General features: G+C 43.5%; 1 protein-coding gene across 1 annotated transcript; it reads right to left on the bottom strand.

The window, feature by feature from the left end:
- Positions 1-9,567: 9,567 nt before the first annotated feature.
- On the bottom strand, positions 9,568-16,508 carry LOC136543951 (cyclin-D2-2-like). The gene is made up of 10 exons (XM_066536260.1): positions 16,336-16,508; positions 16,052-16,184; positions 15,866-15,950; positions 11,663-11,906; positions 10,760-10,841; positions 10,617-10,652; positions 10,411-10,500; positions 10,118-10,319; positions 9,878-10,002; positions 9,568-9,783 (listed from the first exon to the last, which is right to left on the bottom strand). Exons 1-10 carry the CDS (start codon positions 16,506-16,508, stop codon positions 9,571-9,573), a joined length of 1,383 nt encoding a protein of 460 aa, XP_066392357.1. The 3' UTR covers positions 9,568-9,570.
- Between the last annotated feature and the right edge of the window lie 11,254 nt (positions 16,509-27,762).

The following is a 27,762-nucleotide window of genomic DNA, read 5'->3' as shown; positions in this document are numbered from 1 at the left end:
CAATTACTTCCAGTTGCATTAAGAGGAATTCTACCTCCAAATGTACGTCTAGCCACCGTGAAGCTATGTGCATTCCTCAATGCAATTTCTCAGAAGGCATTTGATCCAACTGATCTAGCTAAACTACAGAATGATGTGGTTCAATGTCTCGTCAGCTTTGAGTTGGTGTTCTCTCCTTCCTTCTTTGATATTATGACACACCTCCTAGTTCACCTAGTCAAGGAGATTTTCACTCTCGGTCCTGTGTTCCTACACAACATGTTCCCCTTAGAGAGATTCATGGGAGTCCTGAAGAAATATGTTCACAACCGTGCTCGCCCAGAAGGAAGCATCGCCAAGGGCTATGGAACAGAAGAGGTCATTGAGTTCTATGTTGACTTTATTCCCGACCTTGACTCGATTGGTGTTCCTGAATCGAGATATGAGGGGAGACTAAGCGGAAAGGGGACACTAGGGAGGAAAACATATATTGGTACGGATGATAATTATTTCAATAAAGCGCACTACACAGTTCTACAGAACTCCTCTTTGGTAGATCCGTATATTGAGACACACAAGGATCTCTTACGATCCAAGTTTCCAGGGAAGACTGAAGCTTGGATTACGCATAAGCACATGGAAACTTTCGGCGGTTGGTTGCGAAAAAAATGTCAAGGTGATGAGAGCATCCATGAGCAACTGTATTTATTGGCTATGCAACCATCATGACATATCGTCACATACAAAGGGTACAAGATAAATGGGAACATATTCTACACAGTAGCCCAAGATAAAAGGAGTACCAACCAAAACAGTGGTGTCCACATAGATGCCACAGACCCGAATGGGAATAAGCAGACATATTATGGACGCATAGATGAAATATGGGAACTAGAATATGCACCTACTTTGAAGATCCCATTGTTCAAGTGCCAATGGGTCAAGGTGATCGGAGGTGGGGTAACAGTAGACAACGAGTATGGAATGACAACAGTAGACCTTAGTAATATTGGGTACAAAGACGAACCATTCGTCCTTGCCAAGGATGTGAATCAGGTGTTCTATGTCAATGATATGTCTACCAAACCAAAAGAGGGAAAAACGATAATGACTCAACCAAAGAGCCGAAGCGCCACATAGTTCTTTCAGGGAAAAGAGTCATCGTGGGAATTGAGGACAAGTCGGACATGTCAGAAGAATATGAAAAGGATGACCGAATTCTGCCCTTCAAAGTGAACAAAGACCCTAGCATCTTCGTAAATGATGAGGACACTCCATGGTTACGAAACGATCATAACCAAGGGACATATGTAAAGAAGAAGTTCACTGCTGTGCCCACTTGACGATATAGTGATTTAATATAGTGTGTGTTTGAGATATTATGTAATAATTGTGAATTCAGATGTTTATTATGTCATGTTTCAAATTAAATCAATGTTTGATTTGGTGGGACTTCTCTCTCAAAAAGGTAAATTAGGATACTGAGTGATGAAAAATTAAAATATTAACGTTAAAATGATGTGAAAACAAATTTTCTGTCCAAAACTAATAGTTTTAATAATTTTAATTAAACACTACATTTTTGCATTAACGAAATAATAAATATTAGTTACATTATGTTTTATAATTCTAACAAAAAATAAAAAAAGTTAGGTTATAGATTTTGCCTATGTGCAATAAACAAAAAGAAAATTCATATTTTTAACAAAATAATTTTATACCTTTTATTTAATTTACTATGTATTTAACAAAAACTATTGCATTTCTATTGTATTTAACAAGACTATTGCTTAAAACAGGCGGGAAACGAAACTGCAGGCCACCTTTACTCCCGGGTGGGAAGCCCACCTGGGAGTAAAGGTGGGCTGCAGTTTCGTGGCCCGCCAAAAAACATCCTTTACTCCCGGTGCGTGTTACCAACCGGGAGTACGGTTGGTAACACGCACCGGGAGTAAAGGTACCTTTACTCCCGGTTAGTAATACGAACCGGGAGTAAAGGGTTTTTACTCCCGGTTGGTGGATGGCACCGGGAGTAATTCTCTCTGATATATAACCTCCAGCGCTTGGCGCAGATTGATCCGCTCGTCTTCTTCCTCGTCGAACACCGCCGCCCTCTTCTTCCTCGCGCCGCGTCCGTTCGCCTTCCGTGACACCGGCGCTGCCCTCTTCTTCCTCGTGCGGCCTCCACCGCGCGCGCCCGTGCCCCTCCTCTGCGCGTGCCCGTGGCCCTCCACCGCGCCCTCCTCCGCACCCGAGGCCCTCCACCGCGCCCGTGGCCCCACCGCGCCCGAGGCCCTCCACTGCCGAGCTCTCGAGGTGATATGTTCGTTGATCTCTTTGTACATTCGCCTGAGCCCTCCACTGCCGAGTTATAGATCACGTCGAAAACTACAACTTTGGTGTAAGCCATGTCAACGCTCGAGGTCGATTGAAAATTCCAAATTTTGAATCACAAAATCTAGGAACTGAAAATGATTATTTGGAACTCTAAATGATTTTAAATAAAAATAAAAAACCTGATCACTGGGACCTGAACTCATGACAAGTTTAATTAAGGACCACCAATGAAATTACTTTAGAAATTAATTAGATCGATGTAAATCCATGGCTTATGTAATAAACACGCTATATATTATTTGGAAACCATTGTCGTTGTCACTAAAGCTGAAAATGATCCAGCCCATCAACCGCCATATATTCATCACTATATGATATGCCATTATTCCAAGATGCAGTTTCAATAGAAGAATTTTTTCTATCTTCATAGATCAATGTTTGTTAACGAAATTTTATCCAAATATATTCATGTAGGGTCTTTTTTTTAAGGATTTGTTGTAGGATATATAATGGTCAAATGGGAACTCAATTTTGATACCCAGTTTGTAAACTAAGCATTTTTTAGTTTATAAAAAATATCACATGTGATGATGTAAGCAGTTTTGGTTGGACTTGCTTGCATGGCTATAGACAAATGAAGGAAAACTTCAACGTTTCTTCATTTGTGAACTTTGAATATACAGATATAATATATTAATGTTGTTAAAGTAATATGAGCATTACATATTTTTTCCGGGAAGACTATCTTCAAACTTTATATCATAGCATCAGAGATCGTCTGTAGAAGAAGAAAATAAATTCTTATCATTTCGGAAATAGTAATGGTTATATTAGCAATAAGACACATATACTTACATTTCATAATGACTTATACTTACATTATTAACATAGAATTTTCTCATATGATGAATGACTACATGGTTCACATGGTACATAGGATCACAACATCACGCACCGACACCGCCCCGGCCCGCCTCACGTCGTCGTCGTCGTCAGCATGCCGGCCCGCCTCACGTCGTCGTCGTCAGCACACCGGCCACCGCGCTGACACGTATATATACGTCATTTGTATTCATATGCATGTATATATACGTCGCGGAGCACCGCCGCCCTCGTTCGTCCATGCGTTTCTATGTATATGGCGGAGCACCGCCGCCCTCGTTCACCCATGTGTACAGACATATATACGGCGGGGTGGAGCACCGCCACTCTTGTCACACCGCCCTTTCTCGTGGCCTAGTTGATCAACATTCGTATTATCGTTATCGTTAATGCTAAACAATCACACCAGGGCGAACCGCGCTGTTGATGTCACCGACGTGGTTCGCCCTAGTCACCGACGCAATTTGCCCTCGGACGTTTATGTATAGCCCTAATTCGCCCTAGTACCGACGTAGTTTGTCCTAGTGTGGCGAATTGCGTCCGTGACCGAGGGGTAAGATTTAATAATGCATATTGTTCGTAGATTTTACGCATGTAAGCAAAGATTTGACGTACTATATATTGGTTTTGTTTTTTTGAAGCTAGATGGCCGACCCGAGAAACATGGATGAGGAGGAGTTGATGATGAATTTGATCAACACTGGCACTCAAGTTGCCGGCGATGATGGTGCTAAAAATAACGTGCAAGAGGATGCAGATAACGGGAGTCGGTACTTAGCTCTTGAACAAAATGAGCAACAACATATTGGCCAAGTATATATTTTTTATTATTAGCTATATATATTATCATATGTCTTATGTGTGCTCATGACATTAAAAATAATGTTTATGTTTTGTAGCCCTCTGGATCGACATCAATAACTACAACGAAGAGTAAAAATGTTCGAGGTCCCAAAAAGCCATTGGAGGGCCGCTTCATCATCTCGCAGTTCAATGTGGATACAGGAGAACCGGGGGGGGCCGAATAAAATGAATTTTGTGCACCACTGTGGTTACCTTGTACGGGACCGGCTCCCGATTAGTACCTGTGAATGGAAGAAGAAGACCAATGCTCCTCATATCAGTTTTGTCTCCGATCATGACAAGGCGTTAATTTGGAATGATGTCTTGGTACATTTCACGCTCCAAACAGATGGTTATGATGATATAATAGATGGTGATGAATTGAAGGAGCAAGTTAGGGATTGGGCAATGAAGAAGATGGCCACCCAGTTTCAGACTTGGAAGAAACACCTATACACGACGTATGTCAAGAAGAACATAGCACCAGATTTTACTGTCCCAGGCCCGATCTCAAAGCAGAGGCCCTATTGGGATGAGTTTGTACAGTACAAGACTTCGGAAGAGGGTGTGAGTCAGGTGATAAAGAACCAACGTAATGCCCAACAGAAGATATACCACCATACCTTGGGATCAGGTGGCTACCCGACTGCCATTAAGAAGTGGAACAAAATGGAAGCAGACCTTCTTGCCAAGGGTATCAGACCAGAATCACTCGAGTGGGGAGAACGTGCAAAGAATTGGTTTTTTGGTCATGGGGGAACACTAGACCAGGAGACAGGGAAGTGCGTTTATGGCGCAAGACTGCAAGAAGCAGCAGAAAGATTATTTTATGCTCAGAGAGCTACTGCTAGTGGTGCGTTCAGGCCCAATAGGGAGAAGGATGAGCTGACATACGCCATCGGGACTATTGAACATGGTGGCCGAACTAGAGGCAAAGGAAGTGTCTCGTGGGAGCATGGATTCCCTCAGGACAGACCTTCCTACAAAAGTCGCCAGAGAAAGAAGGAAGAAGAGGCACAGCGGCTCCAAAGGTTGGAGGAAGCGGTGCGTGAAGCACAGGAGCGGGAAAAAAACCTTGAAGCGAGAATGCAGGAGGAAATCAGAAGGCAAGTGCAAATAGCAGTGAGTGCAAGCAAGCAGGCATCAGAGCCAGGAATCAACATTAGCCAATCTATTCAGTTGAAAAGCAGCTGCGCTTCTACGGAGATACCAAATCAAGGGGACACAGGACTGCGCTTCCCTGTGGATGACGTCACTGAACCTTGTACAACGTGTGAGCTACACATTCCGAAGGAGAATTCCACAATCAAGGTGGCTATCGGTCTTGTTAATCCTATCGACCGAACCAAGACACTAAGGATTCATGGGAATATAATCCAAGAAGGATATGCTACCATCTCGGTAGATAAAGCTGAAAAAGGTTTTAGTGATTTGCCTCTTGACATTCCTGAAGGTGATGGCGAGAAGACTCTAGGAGAAGCGGAGAAGACATTCATTCTATGGCGCAAGCGCTACATCATCATTCTAGGGATGTCGGCTCCACCTCCTCCTGAACTACCTCACCATAGGTACGTGCGGATGAAAACACTACATCGTTAATTTGTATTGGCTTAAATAATTAACAATCTGCTCATAATAATATGTCATTCCTTTTTTTGTAGCAGATCCTCCCCCAACCTAAATCCAATTGTTCAATTGCCAGATCATCATAGTGCTATGTACGATGACATTGTGTTGGAAGACGAGGCTGCATCCACACCATCTCCAAGGAGGTCTCCAACGCCGCAGCCACCACCTCCAAGGAGGTCTCCAACGCCGTTGCCAACACCTCCAAGGAGGTCTCCAATGCCTCCCCCGCCCCCGCCTACCAAGAAGCCTAGCAAGAGGCCAGCCCCACAAACGAAGAACCAGTCTCCGCCTGCAAAGAAAGCCACCATGAAACCAAGGGCTATTCCCAAAATAATATCTGAAGAGAAGGAAGAAGAAACTGATGCATATAAAAAAGACATGTCTAGATTCTATGACAAACTTAAAATGAATCAAGAAGCAAGGAGAAACCCGGAGAAACCGTACTTCTTCGTAGCTCCAGATATTCTAAGAAAAAAGGTGACTTCTTACCAGCAACAACAGTAGGAATCTCGTAAGCCGTCCAAATCAACGTTATCAGACTATGACCGCACTCTCACCAAGTCAATTGAGGCGGCACAGAAAAAGAAGCGGGCAGGGAAAGGAGTTGCCCAACTCGGACAACAAGCGCACCAATCAATCCCCCCGCTAGTTGTTGGTAATGAATATGGTTCGAATTTAGGATTAATGCATCAGGCAAACATACCTCCGGATGTCGATTTGGATCACCTTGGTGAATTTCTTGATGAGACTGGTCTCGACCTTTACCAGATGTTTGGTGATGGAAACATTGAGAGTGCGGCGGGGGTTGATATTTGGAAGTAAAAATTTGTACTAGGCCAGAGTCTATACAACCCTCAAGCCTTATCTGATCTGGGGACGCAAATGTACCTGCTAAACAAGTGGTACATGCAGGCGTCTACTAGTGGAGACTTCTGCGTTGGTGTGAGAATTAGAGACGAACATTGGTTCCGTGGCGATGATGTTATGTATGTTGACTTTGTAGAATTTCATCAACTATGCCACCTGACCTCTCTGGACAAAGTTATCATTAGCTACTATTGCCTGTAAGTAATAATTCTTTCGATCTATTATTAAACTCATCATATGTGTGTATATGCATATAAATTATCCTAACAAGTACTATATATATGCAGATTTACAATGACAGAGCTCAGAAAGGAAGGCTGCAATGAAATTGGTTTTGTTGATCCCCATATAGTATTCAAAGACCCAATTACTCCAAAAACTAATTAGAAGTCTGAGTCAGAGAGTAACCTCATGAACTTCTTAGTGAACCAACGCCACAAGAAGGATATACTCTTTCCCTATAACTTCAAGTGAGTGTTAATCATGTCGATCATATCCTTAATAGCTCATATGTTGATTCTAGTTAATTAATGAGTGTTATGCGTTATATCCTATAAACACATGCAACAATCACTGGATATTGATGGACATCGATCTGGTGAAAAGTCACTTAATAATCTATGACTCGATGAGAAAACCACAACAAGACTACCAAGATATGATAGATATTATCAAGAGGTAATTTCGGGATCTCTAGCAACTATATATACACACAAACATGATGATTAACTATATCTGATGACGTAGCAAATTTTTTATTGGGCAGTGTTTGGAAAACCTTTATTGAGAAGCAACACATGGAAAAATGCAAAGCGCCACTTAATGTAATCCTTTTGAAAGTAAGTCCCCTGAATCGCATCATCTTTATTAATTAAACATATAGCTTTCACCGTATCACTAGATTGGATGACAAATCTTTTTCTCGTAAAGTGGTGTCTGAGGCAGGAACAGGGGAACAACTACTGTGGTTACTATGTTTGCAAGTTTATCAAGGTGCTCTCCCAAAGAACTCCTACAGAGAGACTCAAAGTACGTTAAAAATACACTATATATTCATTTAATTATTATTATTGATTGTGTTACTATGTCTTTATATATATATATATATGTATATATATTAATTTACTTTCCTTTAATTCAAACCTGTAGACTCGATGGTTGGAGGAAAAGGTCATACGGCAAGACCAAATCAAAGCAATTCAAGAGTCTATAGCCGGATTTTTTAATGAGCAGGTCATCGATTCCAAGGGCGAGTTCTACTTCGATTCAACACTGCCATTGAAGCCAAGCTAAAGGATGAGAGGAAACTTGTTATGTCACAACAACTGTAATGCAATCTTTTGTAATATATGCACATGAAATAATATAATGTAAAATACACATATGCATGCATGCATGTAAATATATATATATATATATATATATATATATATATATATATATATATATATATATATGCTTGAATTGTGTGATTTAATACGTTCATTGTGCTTGAACTGAAACATACTATATGCGCGTATAAATATATAATTAGCAGCGTACAATACGACTTCAAAAACCTATTTTGAAAAGAAAACAAAAAAATGAAAAGAAAAGAAAAGAAAAAAGAAAAAAACCTTTAGTCCCGGTTCGTATTACCAACCGGGACTAAAGGCGCCGGCCATCGTGGCATGTCAGGAGGCACCTTTAGTCCCGGTTGGTGTTACCCACCGGGACTAAAGGTCCTCCTTTAGTCCCAGTTCCTGACCCGGGACTAAAGGACCCCCCTTTAGTCTCGGATGCTTGCTCCCGGGTGGGGAACCGGGACTAGAGGGGGTTCTCCATCGGGAGTAAAGCTCGGTTCTCTACCAGTGGTAACACCCTACACTACGTGAAAAACGCTTTTGTAGGGACGGCTGCAGATCGTTTGTAGAGGCGGCTCAGCCAGCCGCCCCTACCATACTGTCTCTACAAATCATATATTTGTAGGGGTGGTTCCCAGACCGTCTTTACAAATCGATTTGTAGAGACGGTTGATGTTGGGGCGATTGGTACTGTAGCCGTCCCTACAAATCGATTTGCAGGGGCGGCCCAAACACAATTAGTATTCACCGGCTTAGTTATACGCAATGCGGATATATATAACCTAGGTGTCGTTATCTTGTTAATAATAAGCTTCAGGGACAATAGTAGGATGTAAGCCGGCACCATTTTTCATTGGTCCCTCTACTTCGTGGAAGCTAACTGCGAGCTACGGAGTACATGGTTATATAGTAGTTATAATAGGTCTGAATGATAAAGGCATCTCACGTTTTTCTTTTGTGAATTACAAAACTAAATATATATGTGACTGAACTATATGTTGTATTTGTTAACAATGAACTGATACAATAAATCTCTTATAAGAGAAATTTGTCTGGTGATCAACGATATCTATAAAATATGGACAAATCCCTTTACAAGTCTTAGTCGATCGATGCTTACCTATCCACAACTTTAGAACCATGTTCCCCCAGGCCCAGGGGTAACACCCTACACTACGTGAAAAACGCTTTTGTAGGGACGGCTGCAGATCGTTTGTAGAGGCGGCTCAGCCAGCCGCCTCTACCATACTATCTCTACAAATCATATATTTGTAGGGGTGGTTCCTAGATCATCCTTACAAATCGATTTGTAGAGACGGTTGATGTTACTAGCCGCCCCTACAAATCGATTTGCAGGGGCGGCTGATAACATCAGCCGCCCCTGCAAATCGATTTGTAGGGGCGGCTACAGTACCAACCGCCCCTACAGTACATTTTTCCTCCAAAAAAATTCAAATTTATAATTCAAATTCGACCGGAACATATATTTTTCATGCACAACTCCATCATGACTTATCTTCTTCTGCGATTGTACTGAAACTCAAATCTCTATAACATGAGTATTGGTCCAACTACAATGAACATATTACTTAATGCTTACTTGTTAGATGAGGAACTCTACAACATGAGTATTGGTTCGACTGACCATAAAATGCTATCATGCTGCCTAGATAGCTAAAGATGTTAACAGCTAAACAACAATGCAAAGAATCAGATTGTTACTACTACTGATGTTGTTTGATTGTGATGATCCTAGTGTTGCATCTTCACTCGTAAAGCTGAAGCATGTTGCATCCAGCACACCAATCGGGCTTTCTGGCACTGAAGGGCTTCCATTGATGTGCCTTCTCTTCTTCACCAGCGCCTGCTCTTGCAACAGCTCATAGCATCTAGCAATCATCTCCTGGAAATGGAAGATGCAAGCTTCACACTTTGAGAAATTGTGTAAATGGCAATGTTGCATTGATCAGTTTTTGCGCATGCTAAAAGACAGTCACCTTATTTACAGGGACTTCAGATGCTGAAAGAACACTCGCAAAGCCAACAATCTGATTCTCAGAAACCGCTGCTAGGGCCGAGGCCGCACCAATCTCAGATGGTCCGAATGACAAGAATGTAGAGCCTCTAAATCCATAGGATACAGATGTTTAGCTGGCACACACAAACTTAGTGCTATCGGTAATGCAGGTAAGTGAATTGAACAGACGATGAAGCATCATGGGTAAGGTCAATCGAACCTTTGAGTGTGCCAATTATGATCTCGGCGCACCGTGAGGCTAGTGCAAAACTTGGTGGGTTCCCATCACTGAACTTGTCCAGGAAGTAGCTGATGAAAGTGAACGGGGTCACAGCCTGCATTCTCCATTTCAGGGTTTTCATCACAAGACCCTCCATCCGCCCAATAGTCTTTCCTTCAAACTCAAATTTCACATCGCAGACCTATCATGCAGCATCAAATTTTAACAATTTCATCAACCAATCAGTGAACAATTATTCGATACCACAATGCTGTAATTTCTCCTTCACCCACCTGAAGGTCCACAGGAAGAGGGACCATGGTCTCCTCCATCTTGGCAGCAAGAGATAGGCAAGCAACTGACAACCCATGTTTTAAAGGCGGCTAGGCGTCCAGGCGAGTGCTTGGTACGCCTGGACGCCTAGGCGGCGCCTAGGCGACGCCTAGGCGACAAGGCGCCATTGTTTCCCAAGGCGAGCTAGGCGTCGCCTTTAAAACACTGCTGACAACAACTGTTGCATCCAAGGGTTATCGTGCTACAACAACAAGAACATACAAAATAGGAAAAAAAAAACACATCCATTAGTTAGAGATTAACTGGACACAGCAAGCAGACAACCAATGTACATGCTCAGATTATTACTGGGAGCTCATACAAGGAGAGGAATCTATCCAGGTAATTCACAGCAAGGTAAAAACTGAGTGGTGGTCCATTAGAAATTTTAACAATTGGTTCTTGCATTTCCCTGCCCTGGAGTACAGAGGGAATACAGAATTGTTTTGGCATCATTTTTTTTTCTTTTAGCATGGCCGCCTTTCCCTAGACTACACTATAGAGGGAGTACAGAATTTTTCTCAATATGCAATGCTAGCCTTGGGAATTGGGATGCCACACAGCCGAATTAACGACGATTCCGCATATGGGCACTCAAATACCACCATTCCATTGCTATTCGTCTATTGTATAATACTAGAACACAAGTGAAGATATTTAATGTGCACTTGACAATCGATTAATCATGATACACAACTGAGCCATTAAATGGGAACTTTGACTAAGTTGGTAGTTGTTAGAACTTGAGTTTCCATATTTGTCGTACACTGCTTTTTGCTTCTCCTTTGCCTTCAACCATGAACATGGGACCAGAAAACTTCATGAATACGTACTCAAGAAGTGCATCAAACCGATTCACCTCTATATTAATTACCCTGAAGACAACACATAACTTTAGCTTAATTGTTATCGAACTTCGCAGCAAGACCGTGTCCGTTGAAAGAATGGAGCAACAAATTAAATTCACGGCCTACTAAACTTGTTGCAAATATAACACAACTTTGAAGCTGCAAATACCTATACGCCAGTGTACTAAGCTTAGAGAGCACAGCCGTAAAATCAATGAAATGCAAGAACCAATTGTACTAAGTTTAGAGAGCACAGCCGTAAAATCAATGAAATGCAACTACCTTCCTAAAATAACTCGATTTTGTCCACTAGAAAAAAGGAATGAAATGCAAGAACCAATAAATTCAAGAGATTTTTTTTTATTTCACCTTGCAAATCCAATCCATGGCGTCTCTCCTCCAAGAGGACTCCAATCCGCCTCGCTCCATCGTCTCCGCATAGCCCTCTTGAGGTTGGTGGTCCATCTCCTTCTCCACCCACGCCGACACGGCCTCATCGGTGTCCACGGGGAACACGGCGCCAGCGGCGGAGTCCAAGCCATCAAGGCTGCTCCCCACCTCCAGCAGCTCGTCGCAGCAGCTGATCCTCGCCGCCGTCGCCGCACCCGCTTGCCAGATCCAGGCTCGTCCTTGCCGGATCAGGCTTCTCCTCGCCGGATCTGGTGGTGGCCACTCGGATCTGGGCTGGTCCTCCACCACCGTGCCTCCCGCTGGGGGAGGGGACAGGGTCCCGCGCGCCGTCGGCGCAGGAGGAGGGGGACGGGCCCCCGCGCGACTGCGGAGGAGGGCACCGAGCCCCGCGCGACCGCCGGGAGGCCGCGCCCCAGAACCCCCGCCACCCTAGGGTGCACCGCCGAGTGCCGCCGCGCGGAGAAGTGGGGGGTGCGCCTCCGCTGGAGAGGGAGGTCCCGTCACCGCGTGGGGGAGAGGGAGGGGCGGCGTGGGGGAGAGACGGAGGGGGCTCGAAGGAGAGGGAGGGTGCGGCGCGGGGAGAGGGAGGGAGCATGCGCCGCGCAGGCAGACGAGGAGAGGGAGGGGCGGGCGGACATCAAGACGGAGAGAGAGAGAGAGAGGAGAGAGGGGGGGGGAGGGCAATAAATATTTTAGATGGGCGCTGTACGTGGGATATTTGTAGGGGTGACTCAATCACCAGCCGCCCCTACAAATAGAAACACCGGGGGCGGCTGGTGAATAAGCCGCCCCTACAAATCCTACCCAATTATAGGTGCAGCTCGTATCACCAGCTGCCTCTGCTGTTCCATTTGTAGGGGCGGCTGGTCTCGTGGATCCTGAGCACGTCACAGTAGGGGCGGCTCCATCACTAGCCGCCCCTAAAAAAATTTTATCCTGTTGATACAAACCGTTTTTCACGTAGTGGTAGGCCATACACTTGGAAACTTGTACCATCTGTTCATTCGAATGCTCCATCATACTGAGCTTTTCTTACACCGGAAGGCTGCATATATATATGGAAAAGGAATACTAAATCCGTTTTAAATTATAGTTCGTTTGACTTTTTTGACCCCAAGTTCGATCACTCGTGTTATTCAAAAACTTATGCTAAATTATATCACTTCTTTTGTTATGGCTTGTTTTATTAAAAGTTCTTCAAGAATGACTTAAATTTGACTATGTTTGCATAAATTTTTTGAATAAAACGAGCGGTTAAACTTGGGATAAAAAAATCAAACAAATTATAATCTGGAACGGAGGGAGTAGTATTTATTTGTCCAATTAGTCACCTGGTACAGCAACGTAACAGATGAGGTGCTATATATAAAGTAGTTATGTCGTGACTAAGAATCTTTTCCACTATCAGCTCACACAAGTTAAAATGAACGAATAGTTTTATTTACCACAATATAAACGGCAAAATTACTTAGCTTGCACATCTCCACATAACTGCTTGTTACTAACAACCCATATATATATATATATATATATATATATATATATATATATATATATATATATATATATATATACATATGTCATATGTGCATCCAATAGTAATTTCACACATTTGTTAAAATCTTTGAAAAAACATAAAATTGTGGTGTTACACTCAAGTTAAAGCAATCAAGACGTAATTTTAAAGAATGTCCATGCATTAGGATAAATGCAATAACCCATCAAAGTAAATTAGACACAATAAAAAAATAGGTTCCAAAGAAAATATATACAACAGATGAACTACAACAAACAACTGAAATAAGTTCAAACCAACGAAATAGAACTTAGCAAGGATAAATATCATTCCCACACATACAAAATCCAACAAGAATACTCCTTAATTGTGAAGCATGCTTCCAGAAATCAAATGTCAAAATAAACATTACAAAACTTCCATGCCTGCTGCAATTGATCCATAAACTCGTCGTCAACAGTTTGATGTGGTTGTTGTTCCGGCTGCAGCTGTGGTGTTTGTTCCTGTGTTTGAAGCTGGTGTGAGCTAATTAGATCATTCACATGGGAATCCATCAGTTGGTGCAAACCATTGGCGGATGAACCAATCCAACGTGCCATCTGCGAGCTCTTTGGATTGTGTATGCCACTGGCACAAAGCATATTGAGCTAAAGAAGTTTTAACTTCTCGATCTCATACTGTAGCTGATCATTTAGAGCTGTATACAGAGTAGCAATCCCATGTTACAGAATTATTTGAAGATATAAGTTTATAAATAAGAAGGGCAAAATATTGTAAACATGGATAAAGTAGGGTCACCTAGGAGACTAAAAGACACAATTGCAACATATATATATGCCTATTGAGTACGAATCTTTGAACAAGGGAGCAAATGTGCAATCGATGAAAAACCCTTACATGCATTATTACACCCTTGAATGATAAATTAACTGCAGCTCTTATAATCCACATTTCTAATATATGGAGTAAGCAGATCAAAGTGTATAGATCATTTTTCACATGTTTTTTTATTATCAAAGAATATTAAAGTGGATATGACACCCAGCATGTTATGTTTCAAACACATAATTCACCATATGTGTGATGTCAAACATGTGAAGCAAGGATAAGATGCCACACAGTCTGTCAGTGTCAAATTAATTTGATTTCAAAAAAAAAATGGATAAACAGTAACACATCATCGATCTAAAATATATAGAGTTCTATAAATATTGTAACTTATTATTTCATGTTTCGGTGACACTATAATATCAATCTGTGTTTGTTGATATAAGCCCCCCTTGCACCTCCTAATATTCATGCATACAAGTTGTGAATCTGAAATACACACCACTTACTAACATGCATAATATTCACTTACTCTTGCAAATTAATGTTCCAAAAGATAAAATAATAAATTATAAATATACATTGAAATTGACCAAAAAAACTTTTCAAGAGTAACTGAAAAAGGACAACAAGACTTTCAGTGCAATCACAAAAAAAAAAACTGTTAACCTAAAAACTATACCAGGCATGTTATAATAAAAACATAACTATATGAACTGAGGGACTTGCTGGTTACATCAACTGTCACAGAATAGTTAGAACCATCTAGTACACATGTAATTTCACCCTATGTAGCTAATAATTGAATTGGAGGCTAAATAGAAGCAAATATACAGTGTAAAGATTAGGTGCCATACATCCTTCCTTCTAATATAAGTTCTAACCAAAAACTCATCTTTTAAAAATGCTTCAGCAGACAGTACATAGTTACTGCTTGATAATTATTCTTGATGCATGGATCTTGTAAATTACCAATGCAGCAAGATCATAAATTGATATCCAACAAGTAAAACATTTTTCATGTTTATTTGAAAATGGGAGCTGCTAACCCTCTGACATTTGATGTGAAGCATCTGATGGGATGATCCACTATTGGAAAACATTACCAGGAGGCAAAAAAACAGAGCTTCTACAACATAGCTAGATGCCTAGATCCAGATATCTATAATCAGTGTCCTAATCGAAGGGTCACATGAAGGTCAGAATATCTTTTGACATATTGAAACACGCTGGTGAAATCTTTGCAAAATAAACTTGAAATAGAGAACATATTGAATTGTTGTAGCCAATATGTTCTGTGCAATGCAACAAATGATAATAATAAATAATTGATGCAAACAATGAAAAAGCCATTGCAACAAATTAAATTTTTTACAACACGCACAACTACAAATTGCAAAATCTAAGAATAGTATCCACACAAAAAAAGGCAAAATTAAATGTGTGACAAACAATATGAAAATCCAAGAAAATCCACACCGAGAGATTGCTCATCCTTATTATTATACCCGTGTGCCTTTCTAGATTTTATCTTTGTTGGAGCTCCATGTATAGGGAGGGAAATAGTGAGTCTCAAGTAAATGCCCCCATTTTCTTTTCCATACACAACAAGCTGCAAAAACCTTATATACGTGCACCCCAACAACTAAACAACTTGATGAGGACTGTCGGCATCATGCATGCATCAACTTAAAGGACTCTAAATTATTGAATTGTATTTTGGCAAAGAATGTGTATCATCATCTAATGCACTACAAGATATAAACTTAAATGAATTAACTCTTGAATACAAGCAATAATGAACAAGCTCACCTTGGCTCAAATTGGCTTGCTCATTCAGCCTCTTTAACTTTATTTGCAACTCGCGGTTCCCAGTCTTGAGGCTATCAACCATCTCCTGGGATAGAAAAATAATACAAATATCAACAACCTACATCGTCACTCGAGAAATAATGCTATTATTGCATGTTGTGGCCGGCACACAAGTACAGAACAAACCTGGTGCAACTGCACTTGTGCAGATAATGACGTGCACTCCATCTTTAGTGCATTAGCCCGGTGCTGAAGATCTTGCATGTGGTTTGCCTTTTGCACCTTTAGCCATGTCACGTATTCCCGGTTACGGAGAATCCTGCAATTTTATACAAGAGTTGAAATGGAGGAAATTAAGAACATAAGAGGCAGAACTAAAAGGTTGAGCACTTCGATAAATATATACCACAGATGCATGGCCACTGCACAACAATGAACATGAGATATTGGAAATCCATGAATGAACGTACCTTCTGGCCCTCTTAGGTTCTGTTTTCACGAGCTCCTTGAGTCGGTTGTCTTTATTGATCTTCTCCATGTCGGCCTCAGAGAAGTGCTCCTTGGTGCCGCCCCTTCGTGACATGCTGCTGCTAGCGCCAGCTCCAAGAGCTGGCGGCCATAGTAGCAACCCAGGTCTGTCCATGCCTCCAACTATCAGCTTTGGCACGGCGGGGACGATAGGGGTGAGTTTTCACAGACAAGGAGCTGTAGTTCAATGGCATTTGTGGCCTGGCACTACAGCTGCTGCTGTCAATGCTCATCATGTCGAACTTGTTGGTCAACACTGGCATGGCTGCCAAGCCTTGGCAACTGCCTGCGACGCTGCTCCCCATGCACTGGTTGCAGTTGTTACTTGCAGTAGATGACCACAGAGATACCAGGTCGCTCAGCTGTTGTAGTGCTTGCTCCTCCGACCGGGAATACACGGGCAGGGAATGCTTGCTAAATTATATCATTTCTTTTGTTGTGGCTTGCTTTATTAGAAGTTCTTCAAGAATGACTTAAATTTGACTATGTTTGCATAATTTTTTTGAATAAAACGAGCGGTCAAACTTGGGATAAAAAAATCAAATGAATTATAATCTGGAACGGAGGGAGTAGTATTTATTTGTCCAATTAGTCACCTGGTACAGCAACGTAACAGATGAGGTGCTATATATAAAGTAGTTATGTCGTGACTAAGAACCTTTTCTACTATCAGCTCACACAAGTTAAAATGAATGAATAGTTTTATTTACCACAATATAAACGGCAAAATTACTTAGCTTGCACATCTCCACATAACTGCTTGTTACTAACAACGTCATATATATGTCATATGTGCATCCAATAGTAATTTCACACATTTGTTAAAATCTTTCAAAAAACATAAAATTGTGGTGTTACACTCAAGTTAAAGCAATCAAGACGTAATTTTAAAGAATGTCCATGCATTAGGATAAATGCAATAACCCATCAAAGTAAATTAGACACAATAAAAAAATAGGTTCCAAAGAAAATATATACAACAGATGAACTACAACAAACAACTAAAATGAGTTCAAACCGATGAAATAGAACTTAGCACGGATAAATATCATTCCCACACATACAAAATCCAACAAGAATACTCCTTAATTATGAAGCATGCTTCTAGAAATCAAATGTCTAAAAATAAATATTGTCAAAACTTCGAAGCCTGCTGCTATTGATCCATAAACTCGTCATCAACAGTTTGATGTGGTTGTTGTTCTGGCTGCAGCTGTGGTGTGTGTTCCTGTGTTTGAAGCTGGTGTGAGCTAATTAGATCATTCACATGGGACTCCATCAGTTGGTGCAAACCATTGACAGATGAGTCACTCCAACCTGCCATCTGCGAGGTCTTTTGATAGTGTATGCCACTGGCACAAAGCATATTGAGCTAAGTTTTAACCTCTCGATCTTAGATTGTAGCTGATCATTTAGAGCTGTATAAAGAGTAGCAATCCCATTTACAGAATTATTTGAAGATATAAGTTTATAAATAAGAAGGGAAAAATATTGTAAACATGGATGAAGTAGGGTCACCTAGGAGACAAACAGACATAATTGCCAACATATATAGATGCCTATTGAGTATGAATCTTTGAACAAGGGAGCAAATGTCCAATCAATGAAAAACCCTTACATGCATTATTACACCCTTGAATGATAAATTAACTGCAGCTCTTATAATCCACATTTCTAATATATGGAGCAAGCAGATCAAAGTGTATAGATCATTTTTCACATGTTGTTTTTATTATCAAAGAATATTAAAAAGTGGATATGACACTCAGCATGTTATGTTTCAAACACATAATTCACCATATGTGTGATGTCAAACATGTGAAGCAACAATAAGATGCCGCACAGTCTGGCAGTGTCAAATTAATTTGATTTCAAAAAAGAAATGGATAACCAGTAAAACATCATCTAAAATATATATAGTTCTATAAATAATTGAACTTATTATTTCAAGTTTCAGTGACCCTATAATATCAATCTGTGTTTGTCCATATAAGCTCCCTAATATTCATGCATACAAGTTGCGAATCTGAAATACACACCGCATACTTCCATGCATAATATTCACTTACTCTTGCAAATTAATGTTCCAAAAGATAAAATAAAAAATTATAAATATACATTGAAATTGACCAAAAAAACCTTTTCAAGAAACTGAAAAAACGACAACAAGACTTTCAGTGCAATCACAAAAAAATATTAAAACCATATATAAACCTAAAAACTATACCAGGCATGTTATAATAAAAACATAACTAGATGAACTGAGGGACTTGCGGTTGACATCAACTGTCATAGAATAGTTAGAACCATCCATTACACATGGAATTTAACCCTATGTAGCTAATAATTGAGTTTGAGGCTAAATAGAAGCAATTAATTAGTGTAAAGATTAGGTGTCGTACATCCTTCCTTCTAATATAAGCTCTAACAAAAAACTCATCTTTCAAAAATGCTTCAGTAGACAATAATACATAGTTACTGCTTGATAATTATTCTTGATGCATGCATCTTGTAAATTACCAATGCAGAAAGATCATAAATTGATACCCAACACAACTGGAACGAGGTTCTTTGCCGAGGGCCGGATACGCTCGGCAAAGAAGCCTTTGCCCTCGGCAAAGGCTTTGCCGAGAGTTGCTCTCGGTAAAGGCCGGTCGGCACAGTACTTTTGGTGGTGGTGGTTTGCCTTTTAGTGCATCAGCCCGACGCTGAAGATCTTGGTGGTGGTTTGCCTTTTGCACCTTCAGCCATGCCACGTATTCCCGGTTATAAAGAATTCTGCAATTTAATAAGAATTGAAAGGGAGGAGATTAAGAACATAAGAGGCAGAACTAAAAGGTTGAGCACTTTCATAAATATATACACCACATGCATGGCCACTGCACATTGAACATGAGATGAGGTTATTTGAGTTGGGTTTGCCCTTGTTCTCCTCTCTTTCAGGCCCTAATTCTGCTGGTAAGTGGGCCTTCTCCCCTTGGGCTCTTTTGCTTTGCGCAATACGGTGTTATGCTTTGTTTCTTTGCGCATTTTGAATGTATTTTCTATGTGTTCCATGAATGCCCTCCTGCAAATGGTCAAACAACAAAACATGTGAAAATTGTTAGTTCTAAAGCCCTATGTCATAGCTTGTTGTTTATTTTAGCAGTTTTTATATGAAAGTTGGTGGTTAGAAATTGGAGTTAAGGACCGCCAACAATGGCTGGCTAGGGGTTGGGTCATGGCAAGACAGGAGAGGTCTTGAATGATGTGGCTCACTAGGCTGGTTAAGGACCGTATCTCTATCGTAGTGAGTCGAAGTAACCCCCCGTATAGACCACATACCGGGGATGGGGTTGGCAAGCCAATTAGCTAGTGGTGACCAAATAGCCATGTGGAGTCGGCTCAGGATGGTGCATGGGAGATACGTCATGAGTAACGAGAACTCCCGAGCCATTGCCGTACCGTTCATGGGTGTTTTGGCTACATTGGTGAAAGGTTGGGGACTTGAGTCAACCCTTACCTGAGCGCCGCACGGGTATGGAGGTTCATCTAGTTTTCTATGTGGGTATAGTTGTACACCTATGTAGAGTTTTATTTGAATGTCTGAAGTCTTCGGACGGATTTGGTTGTTCTTACTCCTAGATTTAGAGTAGTGACATTGAAGGATTCATGGAAGATTGAGCTCCATTTTATGCTTAATGCTCATATATGCTATATCTTGCTATGCTTAGATGTAGTTGATAGATAACATTTACTTTATGCAAAAATGTTATTATGCAACCAAACTTTTATTCCTTGCTAATGCCAATGCATAATCCGTTGTTTATATATTGGGTAAGTCCTATACTTCAGTACTCATGGTGCATTCGTTAAGTTGTTTTGCAGGTACCTACAGGACATCTGGCGAAACCAAGAGATTGCTCATCCTTATTATTATACCCGTGTATTTGTTGGAGCCCCAAGTATAGGGAGGGAGACAGTGAGTCTCAAGTAAATGCCCCATTTTCTTTTCCATACGCAACACGCTGTAAAACTTTATATACGTGCAATCCGACAACTAAACAACTTGACGAAGACAGTCGGCCACCACGAATGCATCAACTTAAAGAACTCTAAATTATTGAATTGTATTTTGGAAAAGCATGCATATCATCATCTAACGCACACAAGGTCTAAACTTAAATGAATTAACTCTTGAATACAAGCAATAATGAACAAGCTCACCTTGGCTCAAATTGGTTTGTTCATTCAGTCCCTTTAACTTTATTTGCGACTCGCGGATCTCAGTCTTGAGATTATCAACCATCTCCTGGGATAGACAAATAATATAAATATTAACAACCTACATTGTCGCTTGAGAAATAATGCTATTTGTCGGTGTAGAAAGTGACTAACACGTAAATATTTGTAGTTTTGCCGTACGTTGTGAGCGGATGTGGCCTAGCACTCAATGGCACATGGTTTATACTGGTTCAGGCAACGTGCCCTACATCTAGTTTGAGTCGGTCGGTGACTTTATTCCTGAGTCCAGGTGCTCGAAGTTTGTTGTCGGGTTACAAACGGAAGGAAGAAAGATGGGGGGTACAAGAGGCCCGGTCGGAGTCCGGTCTGAAGGGCCGAGAGTGACGAGAGCTCCTGCATGTGCTGAATATTCGAGCGTGTGCTCGAGATTTGAACCTGGTGGTTCTATTGTTGTGTGTTGAATCGATCGCCCTCTGTTGGGAGAGGGCGCATCCCCTTTTATAGATGAAGGGGAAGACCTTACAAGAGAGAGAGTATGTATGCTACTAAGTCTTATTGCCCACGCCGTCGGGTATAAGATGGTGGTAGGCGGCACCCACAACATTGTTGTTGTGAGACGCATGTGGGAGGTTTTACCGTGTTCACTATGTATGGTAAATGACTGCACCCACGACACTGTTGATGCCCAGAGGCATGTGGGGAGACTTACCGTGTTCGCCTGATATGGGAATTGATGGCGCCCATAACACTGCAGGGTAAAACTTCGGTGCCCACAACATTGCTTGGGGTCTGACATGCCTGGAAGGTTGTAGGGCACCCTATCTGACATGCCCTGTCGGTACTGTCCTGCAGGTGTACTGGCTACGGTCCTCGGTATTGCGGTTGACTTGAGTGCCCTGTCTTACTTGCTTCGCCCGTTTCCTAGTCCTCACCGAGAGGGTGTCCCTGGTCGGTTGGTCCCAGTCGGCTTCGATTGCGCCAGTCGGAGAAGAGCTGTGAGCAGAGGTTCGGTGTATCCCCAGTCGGAGACGTGGGTCGGAGTCGGAAGCGAGGCCTTTTGGTCGGAGAGACGGGCCGAAGTCAGGGACGAGCAAGCGGCGCTCGTCCTTTGCCAGGCCCTCCAGTCGGAGACTGGATCGCCCTTCTGGCCCGTCGTTAGGTTTTTGGGCTGGCCCAGGAGTTGTGCGTTGTTTGCGACGTCATCTGCTGGCCGAACCTTTGCTTGGAAGCCGGTCCATGAGGGACCCCGGGTTTATGAACCTGACACTATTACTGCATGTTGTGGCCGGCACACAACTACAGAACAAACCTGGCGCGACTGCACTTGTGTAGATAATGATGTGCACTCCATCTTTAGTGCATCAGCCCAGCGCTGAAGATTTTGGTGGTGGTTTGCCTTTTGCACCTTCAGTCATGCCACGTATTCCCGGTTATGAAGAATTCTGCAATTTAACAAGAATTGAAAAGGAGGAGATTAAGAACATAAGAGGCAAAACTAAAAGGTTGAGCACTTTCATAAATATATACACCACATGCATGGCCACAGCACAATGAACATGAGATATTGGAAATCCATGAATGAACGTAACCGTACCTCTTGACCCTCTTAAGATCTGTTTTTACGAGCTCCTTGAGTTGGTTCTCCTTATTGATCGTCTCCATGTCGGCCTCAGAGAAGAAGTGCTCCTTGGTGCAGCCCCTTCGCGGCATGCTGCCGCTAGCGCCAGTCCCAAGAGCTGGAGACCGTGGTGGCAACCCGGGTCTGTCCATGCCCCCAAGTATCAGCTTTGGCATGGCGGGGATGGGGGTGGAGTTTTCCATAGACAAGGGCGTTTGTGGTCCGGTGGCTCTGTTTGGCTTACCCTATATTCGGCTTATTTTTTCAGCCGGAGCAATGTTTTTCTCTCACAATAATTCAGATAGAACAGTGTTTTTCAGCCATTTTCAGCCAAATTTCAGACCAGCGAACGGGGCCAGATACAACTGCTGCCACCAATGCTCATCATGTCAAACTTGTTGGCCAACACCGGCACGGCTGCCCAGCCTTGGCAACTGCCTGCGACGCTGCTGGCCATGCTCTGGTCGCTGCTGCTGCTCACAGTGGATGACCCACAGGGATAGCAAGTCGCTCAGCTGTTGTAGCGCTTGCTCCTTCGACCGGGAATACATGGGTATGGAACCGTGACAGTTGCAGGGAATGCTGCTACTGCTACTGCTACCGCCGGCGTTGTTTATCTTGTCATGCACGCTTGCCGGCGTCGGCATGGCCTCCAAGGTTTGGCGGCCAACACCAACTCCCTCGGCGTCGCCCCTCATGCTCAGCCCACTGCCGCTACCGCTGCCTTCTAGTTCTAAGTTGGTGGGCTTCCCGTGCATGGGATTGGGAAGGCCCGCGGATCCATGACCATGAGACGATGCAAACGAGTGCACAAGAGCACTGAGCTCGTCGCCATCGTCGAGTGAAATAATCTCGGGCTCAAGGCAAGGGCAACGACAACGGGCTGTAACAGTAGTGGTAGCATCTGCAGGCTCTCAGGCAATGGGGGCAACTCATACATCTCTGAACTCGATGAAGGCTGCACGAAACCAGAGTATGAAGGCTGCGATGCCGCTGGCAGCGGCTCCAACCCAGAGAAGATCCTGGTTGGCAGATCGGTGGAGGAGGACGGCTGCATCTGCTGTGGCTGCGACGCTGGCAAAGGGAACCCGGAGAAGTTGCCGCTTGGCGGAGGCTGCAGACTGGAAAAGCCCAAAGTTTGTGTGCCTCGTGGCTGATGTGTCCCCCCTTTCATCCGCCGTAAATTCTGCTTTGAGATTCGTATATACGGATTCGCTAGTTGTTGTGTTTTGGAGGAAACTTGGTCATAACGGTTCGTTTATGTGTCCCGTAATTTTCTTCCGTTTCGGTCTGTCGAAACAGGTGGCGTAGTGTATTCATTGTTGCTACTGTTCGTCCTCTTAGCTATCGGCATTCACTGTTCGCGTCTCCGTTTCTTCTATCCGAAGCAGAGCGGATTGCATTCTGCATCTAGGCATGTTTAGATTGTAAAAAATTTCAAACCGATGAATAGTAGTACTTTCATCTTATTTGGTAAATATTGTCTAATCGTGGACCAACTAAGCTCAAAAGATTCATCTCGTGATTTCAAACTAAACTGTATAATTAGTTATTTTTTTTACCTACATTTAATGCTCCATACAAACGGCTAAAAATTGATGTGATGGAGAGAAAGTGAAAAAACTTAGAATTTGGAGGTGATCTAAACAGGCCCTAGTTTATTCCGTGATTCCTCATCCCGCAACTTCACTTCCATTCCGCCGCCAGCTCGCCACGACCTAGATCTATTTCAGTTTGCTGTATAATCTGTCATGAGAGGTCGTCGCAAGAGGTTGAAAAATGCTTCTTCTCCTGGAAGCAATCCTGGATGTGGAGTCGGTACAGGTTTGGGGCACAATCATCACCAGATCTCGTCGATAGAGGATCAACAGGTTTGTGACCTGACAAGCGTCATCGATTAAGGATTCATGGTTATTTACCAAATTCATTTGTCCCCTCGCTCTTTTAGTACCAAACGATTTGACCTTTAGGTTTCTTCGGGTGTTTGTTCATGATACGCTTCACCCCCCATTTTCCTTTGGACTGCCAATTGCATGATTTTTTTTTTCTGCCGATCGTTACTGTCTACTATGTCCCAAAGAAGTTACAATTGATGTTCAATTAATTTACATAGAATTCTACCTCATATTCCATTCGCAGAATTCCACGAACTCCCAACTGAATTGGTTCAATTTATATTCATATGGTGCTCGTCATAAATTAGTTTTCAGTTCTTTGTAAATAGCACTGCTGACATATGCATTTTAGGGGCATTTAATGCTCCTTTTTTCCGTAGTTTTTTTTTCGCGGATGTTATGTTTATCCGAGTGCAAAACTAATTCATGAAGTGTTGTTTCGCATGTCCTCAGTATGACTCAAGGTTCCCTGTGGACAGTTCTTTGTTTGAGTGTGGTTCCTTTGCATTTCGGTGTTCAGTTAGACTAATACATGAAGTGGTGTCCAAGTTCGATTCACAGAAGAGAGATCTAGTAAATTCCACTGGGTTCCAAGGTATTTTGCATTTTCCTCCTATCAAGCAGTTCAATCGGAAGTTTGCGTTGTGGCTTATGAGCTGTGTAAACGAGGAGTCATCAACTCTCAATATTGGGGAGCACATTAGTATCAGATTCACTAAATCTGATGTTGGTCATGTCCTCGGCATTCCTTCGTCAGGCAAGAGGGTTTTAGATGTGCTGGTCTCCTACCGTGAAGCAAAGGAGAGAGTTTTGCAGCAGTTTCTTGGCTCTGAATCAAGGAACAAAGGAGCATCAAGTTAGTTCAGCATGTTATTGAACGTGACTATCCTGGCCCTATGCAAAAACAGAGGCCGACACTTTCAGGGTTGCCTTTGTTGTATTTGTCGTGTCTAATCTGTTATCTCCTTCGGCGAAGTTTGACTATGCATCGATCGATTACTGGAATGCTATCCAAGACCCTGATTCAATTATCAGCTATGACTAGTCTGAATATGTGATTGTCCGTTTGCTTGAAGCAGTTACGAAATTGAAGCAGGATGTATCAAGCAATATAAAGTTCCCCAACATCATCGGTTGTTCTACCTTTCTTCAGGTTTATAATCCCTAACCTCCTATGTGTTGTTTTAATTTGTCTGTAGTTTCAGATCAATTAGTTCTAGTACCGCTGACACCAATTTCTCAATTTTCCAGGTCCTATACTTGGATAGCTTAGATCTAGGATGTCTTGCAATGGATCACAACAACTTGCCCAGAATTAGGGATTTTTCGTATGAAAAGATGCGCGCTATGATTTTGGCTGACAAGAATTATGCTAAATACGTAAAATCCGATGGTGAACTTCCGGTTGCCAAGGTTTTTATGGCTACTACATAGATACATGAACTCATTGATACAAATTTCTTGTTTAGATCAATCATGTCGGGAATATGCAAATTTTTGTAGGACTGTATGAACCTTGATTTTTCATCTGCCTATTTATCCTGTGTTTGATAGGACTAGATGCCCTACCAGTGTTACTGCGTAGGTTATAGGGGTGGAAGAGAGGAGGACGTGGTCTGTACTCGACGCCGGTGAGGGGCCATGGCGGCGAGAGCGCGGCGGTTGCTGCTGCAGCCCTAGAATTCCCGTGGTGCTACAGTAGCGGTGGCACTGTTCATGTGAGACACAGCAGTAGGCGGCTAGGGTTAGGAAATCCTGGCTCCCTCTAGGAAGCCGGAAATAATTCTTGTTTCTGCTTGATTATAACTGATACATGGTTCTCTTTTTATAGAGATGACTGACTTGACCCCTAAGAAAATATCCTAACTGAATCAATCTAACATATCTCTTTCCAAACAAACCAAACCAAACCAATCTAATCTCCACGCACTACAGTACCGCATGGCCCCTGGGCCGGCTCCACTTGCCATAACATGGGCCTACACCTTGTATAATGGGTGCCGGTCATAACATCTCTCCCCGCCTGCTCAAACAGCTCGTCCTCGAGCTGGAAGGCAAGGTAGAGGGTGCGAAACTCGCCGACGAGGGACTGTGCCGTGCGGTGGGAGCCCTGTGGGCTCGTCAAAGACTGCGCTCTGCTGCTGCAGCAACAAGTCCATCAACGGCTGCTAGGCGTCGGCGGAGAGTGCAGCGAGGTGCTGCTGTGGAGCCGCCACGTCGAGGCTACGCATGCCCTGCCAAAGGACGCGTCTGCCCTCACGCCAGAAGGACAGCGTCATGGCCTCGAAATCCCACAAGATGGGACCCAAGGTCCGTAGGTAGTCGACGCCGAGGATGAAGTCGAAACAGCCCAAGTCCAATCCGACGCACGTGATGGAAAAGGACAACGAGCCGATGCGGATGGGCACATGGCGAGCAATGCCCTCGCAAGGGAGCCGGTCGCCGTCGGCCACGGTGACACGGAGCTGCTCACCGCCCGTCGAGGCGAGCCGTAGGCGGCGCATCGTCGCGCCATGGAGGAAGTTGTGCGTGGAGCTGGTGTCGAGTAGCGCCAACAGTCGCTCCCCTTTAACCATCACCAGGAGTCGCGTCGTATTGTACGTGCGCATCCCTGCAAGTGCGTGTAGAGAGACCATGAAAGCATTAGTGCCCGCAGGCTCCTGGGCGTCCGAAGCCGCGGGGTTGGTGACGTCATGCATCGCCCACGGCATCCCCTTGCCCGTCATCGGCTCATCACAGTTGAAGCAAAGCCCTTGTCGACGTCGCCCCAGTTGCTCGTCCGGCGTGAGGCGGCGGAACTGGCGCACCGGGGGCGCCCTATTCATCGCTGCTAGTCCGCCCCCTGGGGGCACAAGGGCTCTAGTTGGAGGAGGACCCGCGCCTGGCACGCGCGGGGGAAGGCTAGGCCGCTGAGGAGGTCGGGCGCCCTGCTGCAGAGGCACTGGAGCATGGCCGCCGCGCGACGCTCAAATGTCGGGCCAAATACATGGCGGTCTGAAGGTCGGGTGGATCCCGTATCTCGACGTCGACCTTGATGTGCTCGGGGAGGCCACCCATGAACAGTTCCACCTTCTGGCGAGGATTGAGGTCGCGAGCATGGCAGAGCACGACATTATAGCGGTCCGAATACTCCTAGACCGATGACTGGAAGGGTAGCCGGGCGAGCTTGGCCAGCTGCGTGCCGTGCGTTGGGGGGCCGAAACAGAGCTGGCATAGGTCGCGGAAGCGTTCCCAGGTCGGCATGTCTTCATCTTGTTCCAGCGCATAGTACCAAGTTTGAGCAGCGCCGTGAAGGTGGTACAAAGCTAGCCATGTGCGATCTGAAGCCAATGTTCGCTGGCCGTGGAAAAACTGCTCGCAGTGGTTGAGCCAATTGAGCGGATCAACGGTGCCGTCGAACGTCGGGAACTCCAGCTTGTAAAATTTGGGAGGCGCATGGGCGCCGTTGGGAGCAGCGGCAGACAAGTCCTCCGCGTATAGGGCACCGCTGGAGTACCCGCCCCCACCGTAGACGAGGGTACCGTCCGTCCCTCCATAGCCGATGCCGCTGGTCGGGGGCGGCTGGTGCGCCCCGGAGGACGCCGCGATCGCGGCTGCCGATGGTTTAGGGGTCGTGACCATCGTGTAGATGG

The sequence above is a fragment of the Miscanthus floridulus genome, chromosome 3 (genome assembly GCF_019320115.1).
Source record: "Miscanthus floridulus cultivar M001 chromosome 3, ASM1932011v1, whole genome shotgun sequence".
Lineage (NCBI taxonomy): Eukaryota > Viridiplantae > Streptophyta > Magnoliopsida > Poales > Poaceae > Miscanthus > Miscanthus floridulus.
This window is presented reverse-complemented; position numbering and strand designations above follow the sequence as displayed.

Bases quoted from the DNA above. Each gene is read 5' to 3' on its own strand.
- LOC136543951 (XM_066536260.1), bottom strand. From the start codon at position 16,508: ATGGACAGACCTGGGTTGCTACTATGGCCGCCAGCTCTTGGAGCTGGC. The intron at 16,185-16,335 runs GTACGTTCATTC...ATAAAATTGCAG, and splicing joins GAACCTAAGAGGGCCAGAAG to GATTCTCCGTAACCGGGAAT. The intron at 10,842-11,662 runs ATAAAAAAAAAT...AGAACCAATTGT, and splicing joins GATTGGATTTGCAAGGTGAA to TAAAATTTCTAATGGACCAC.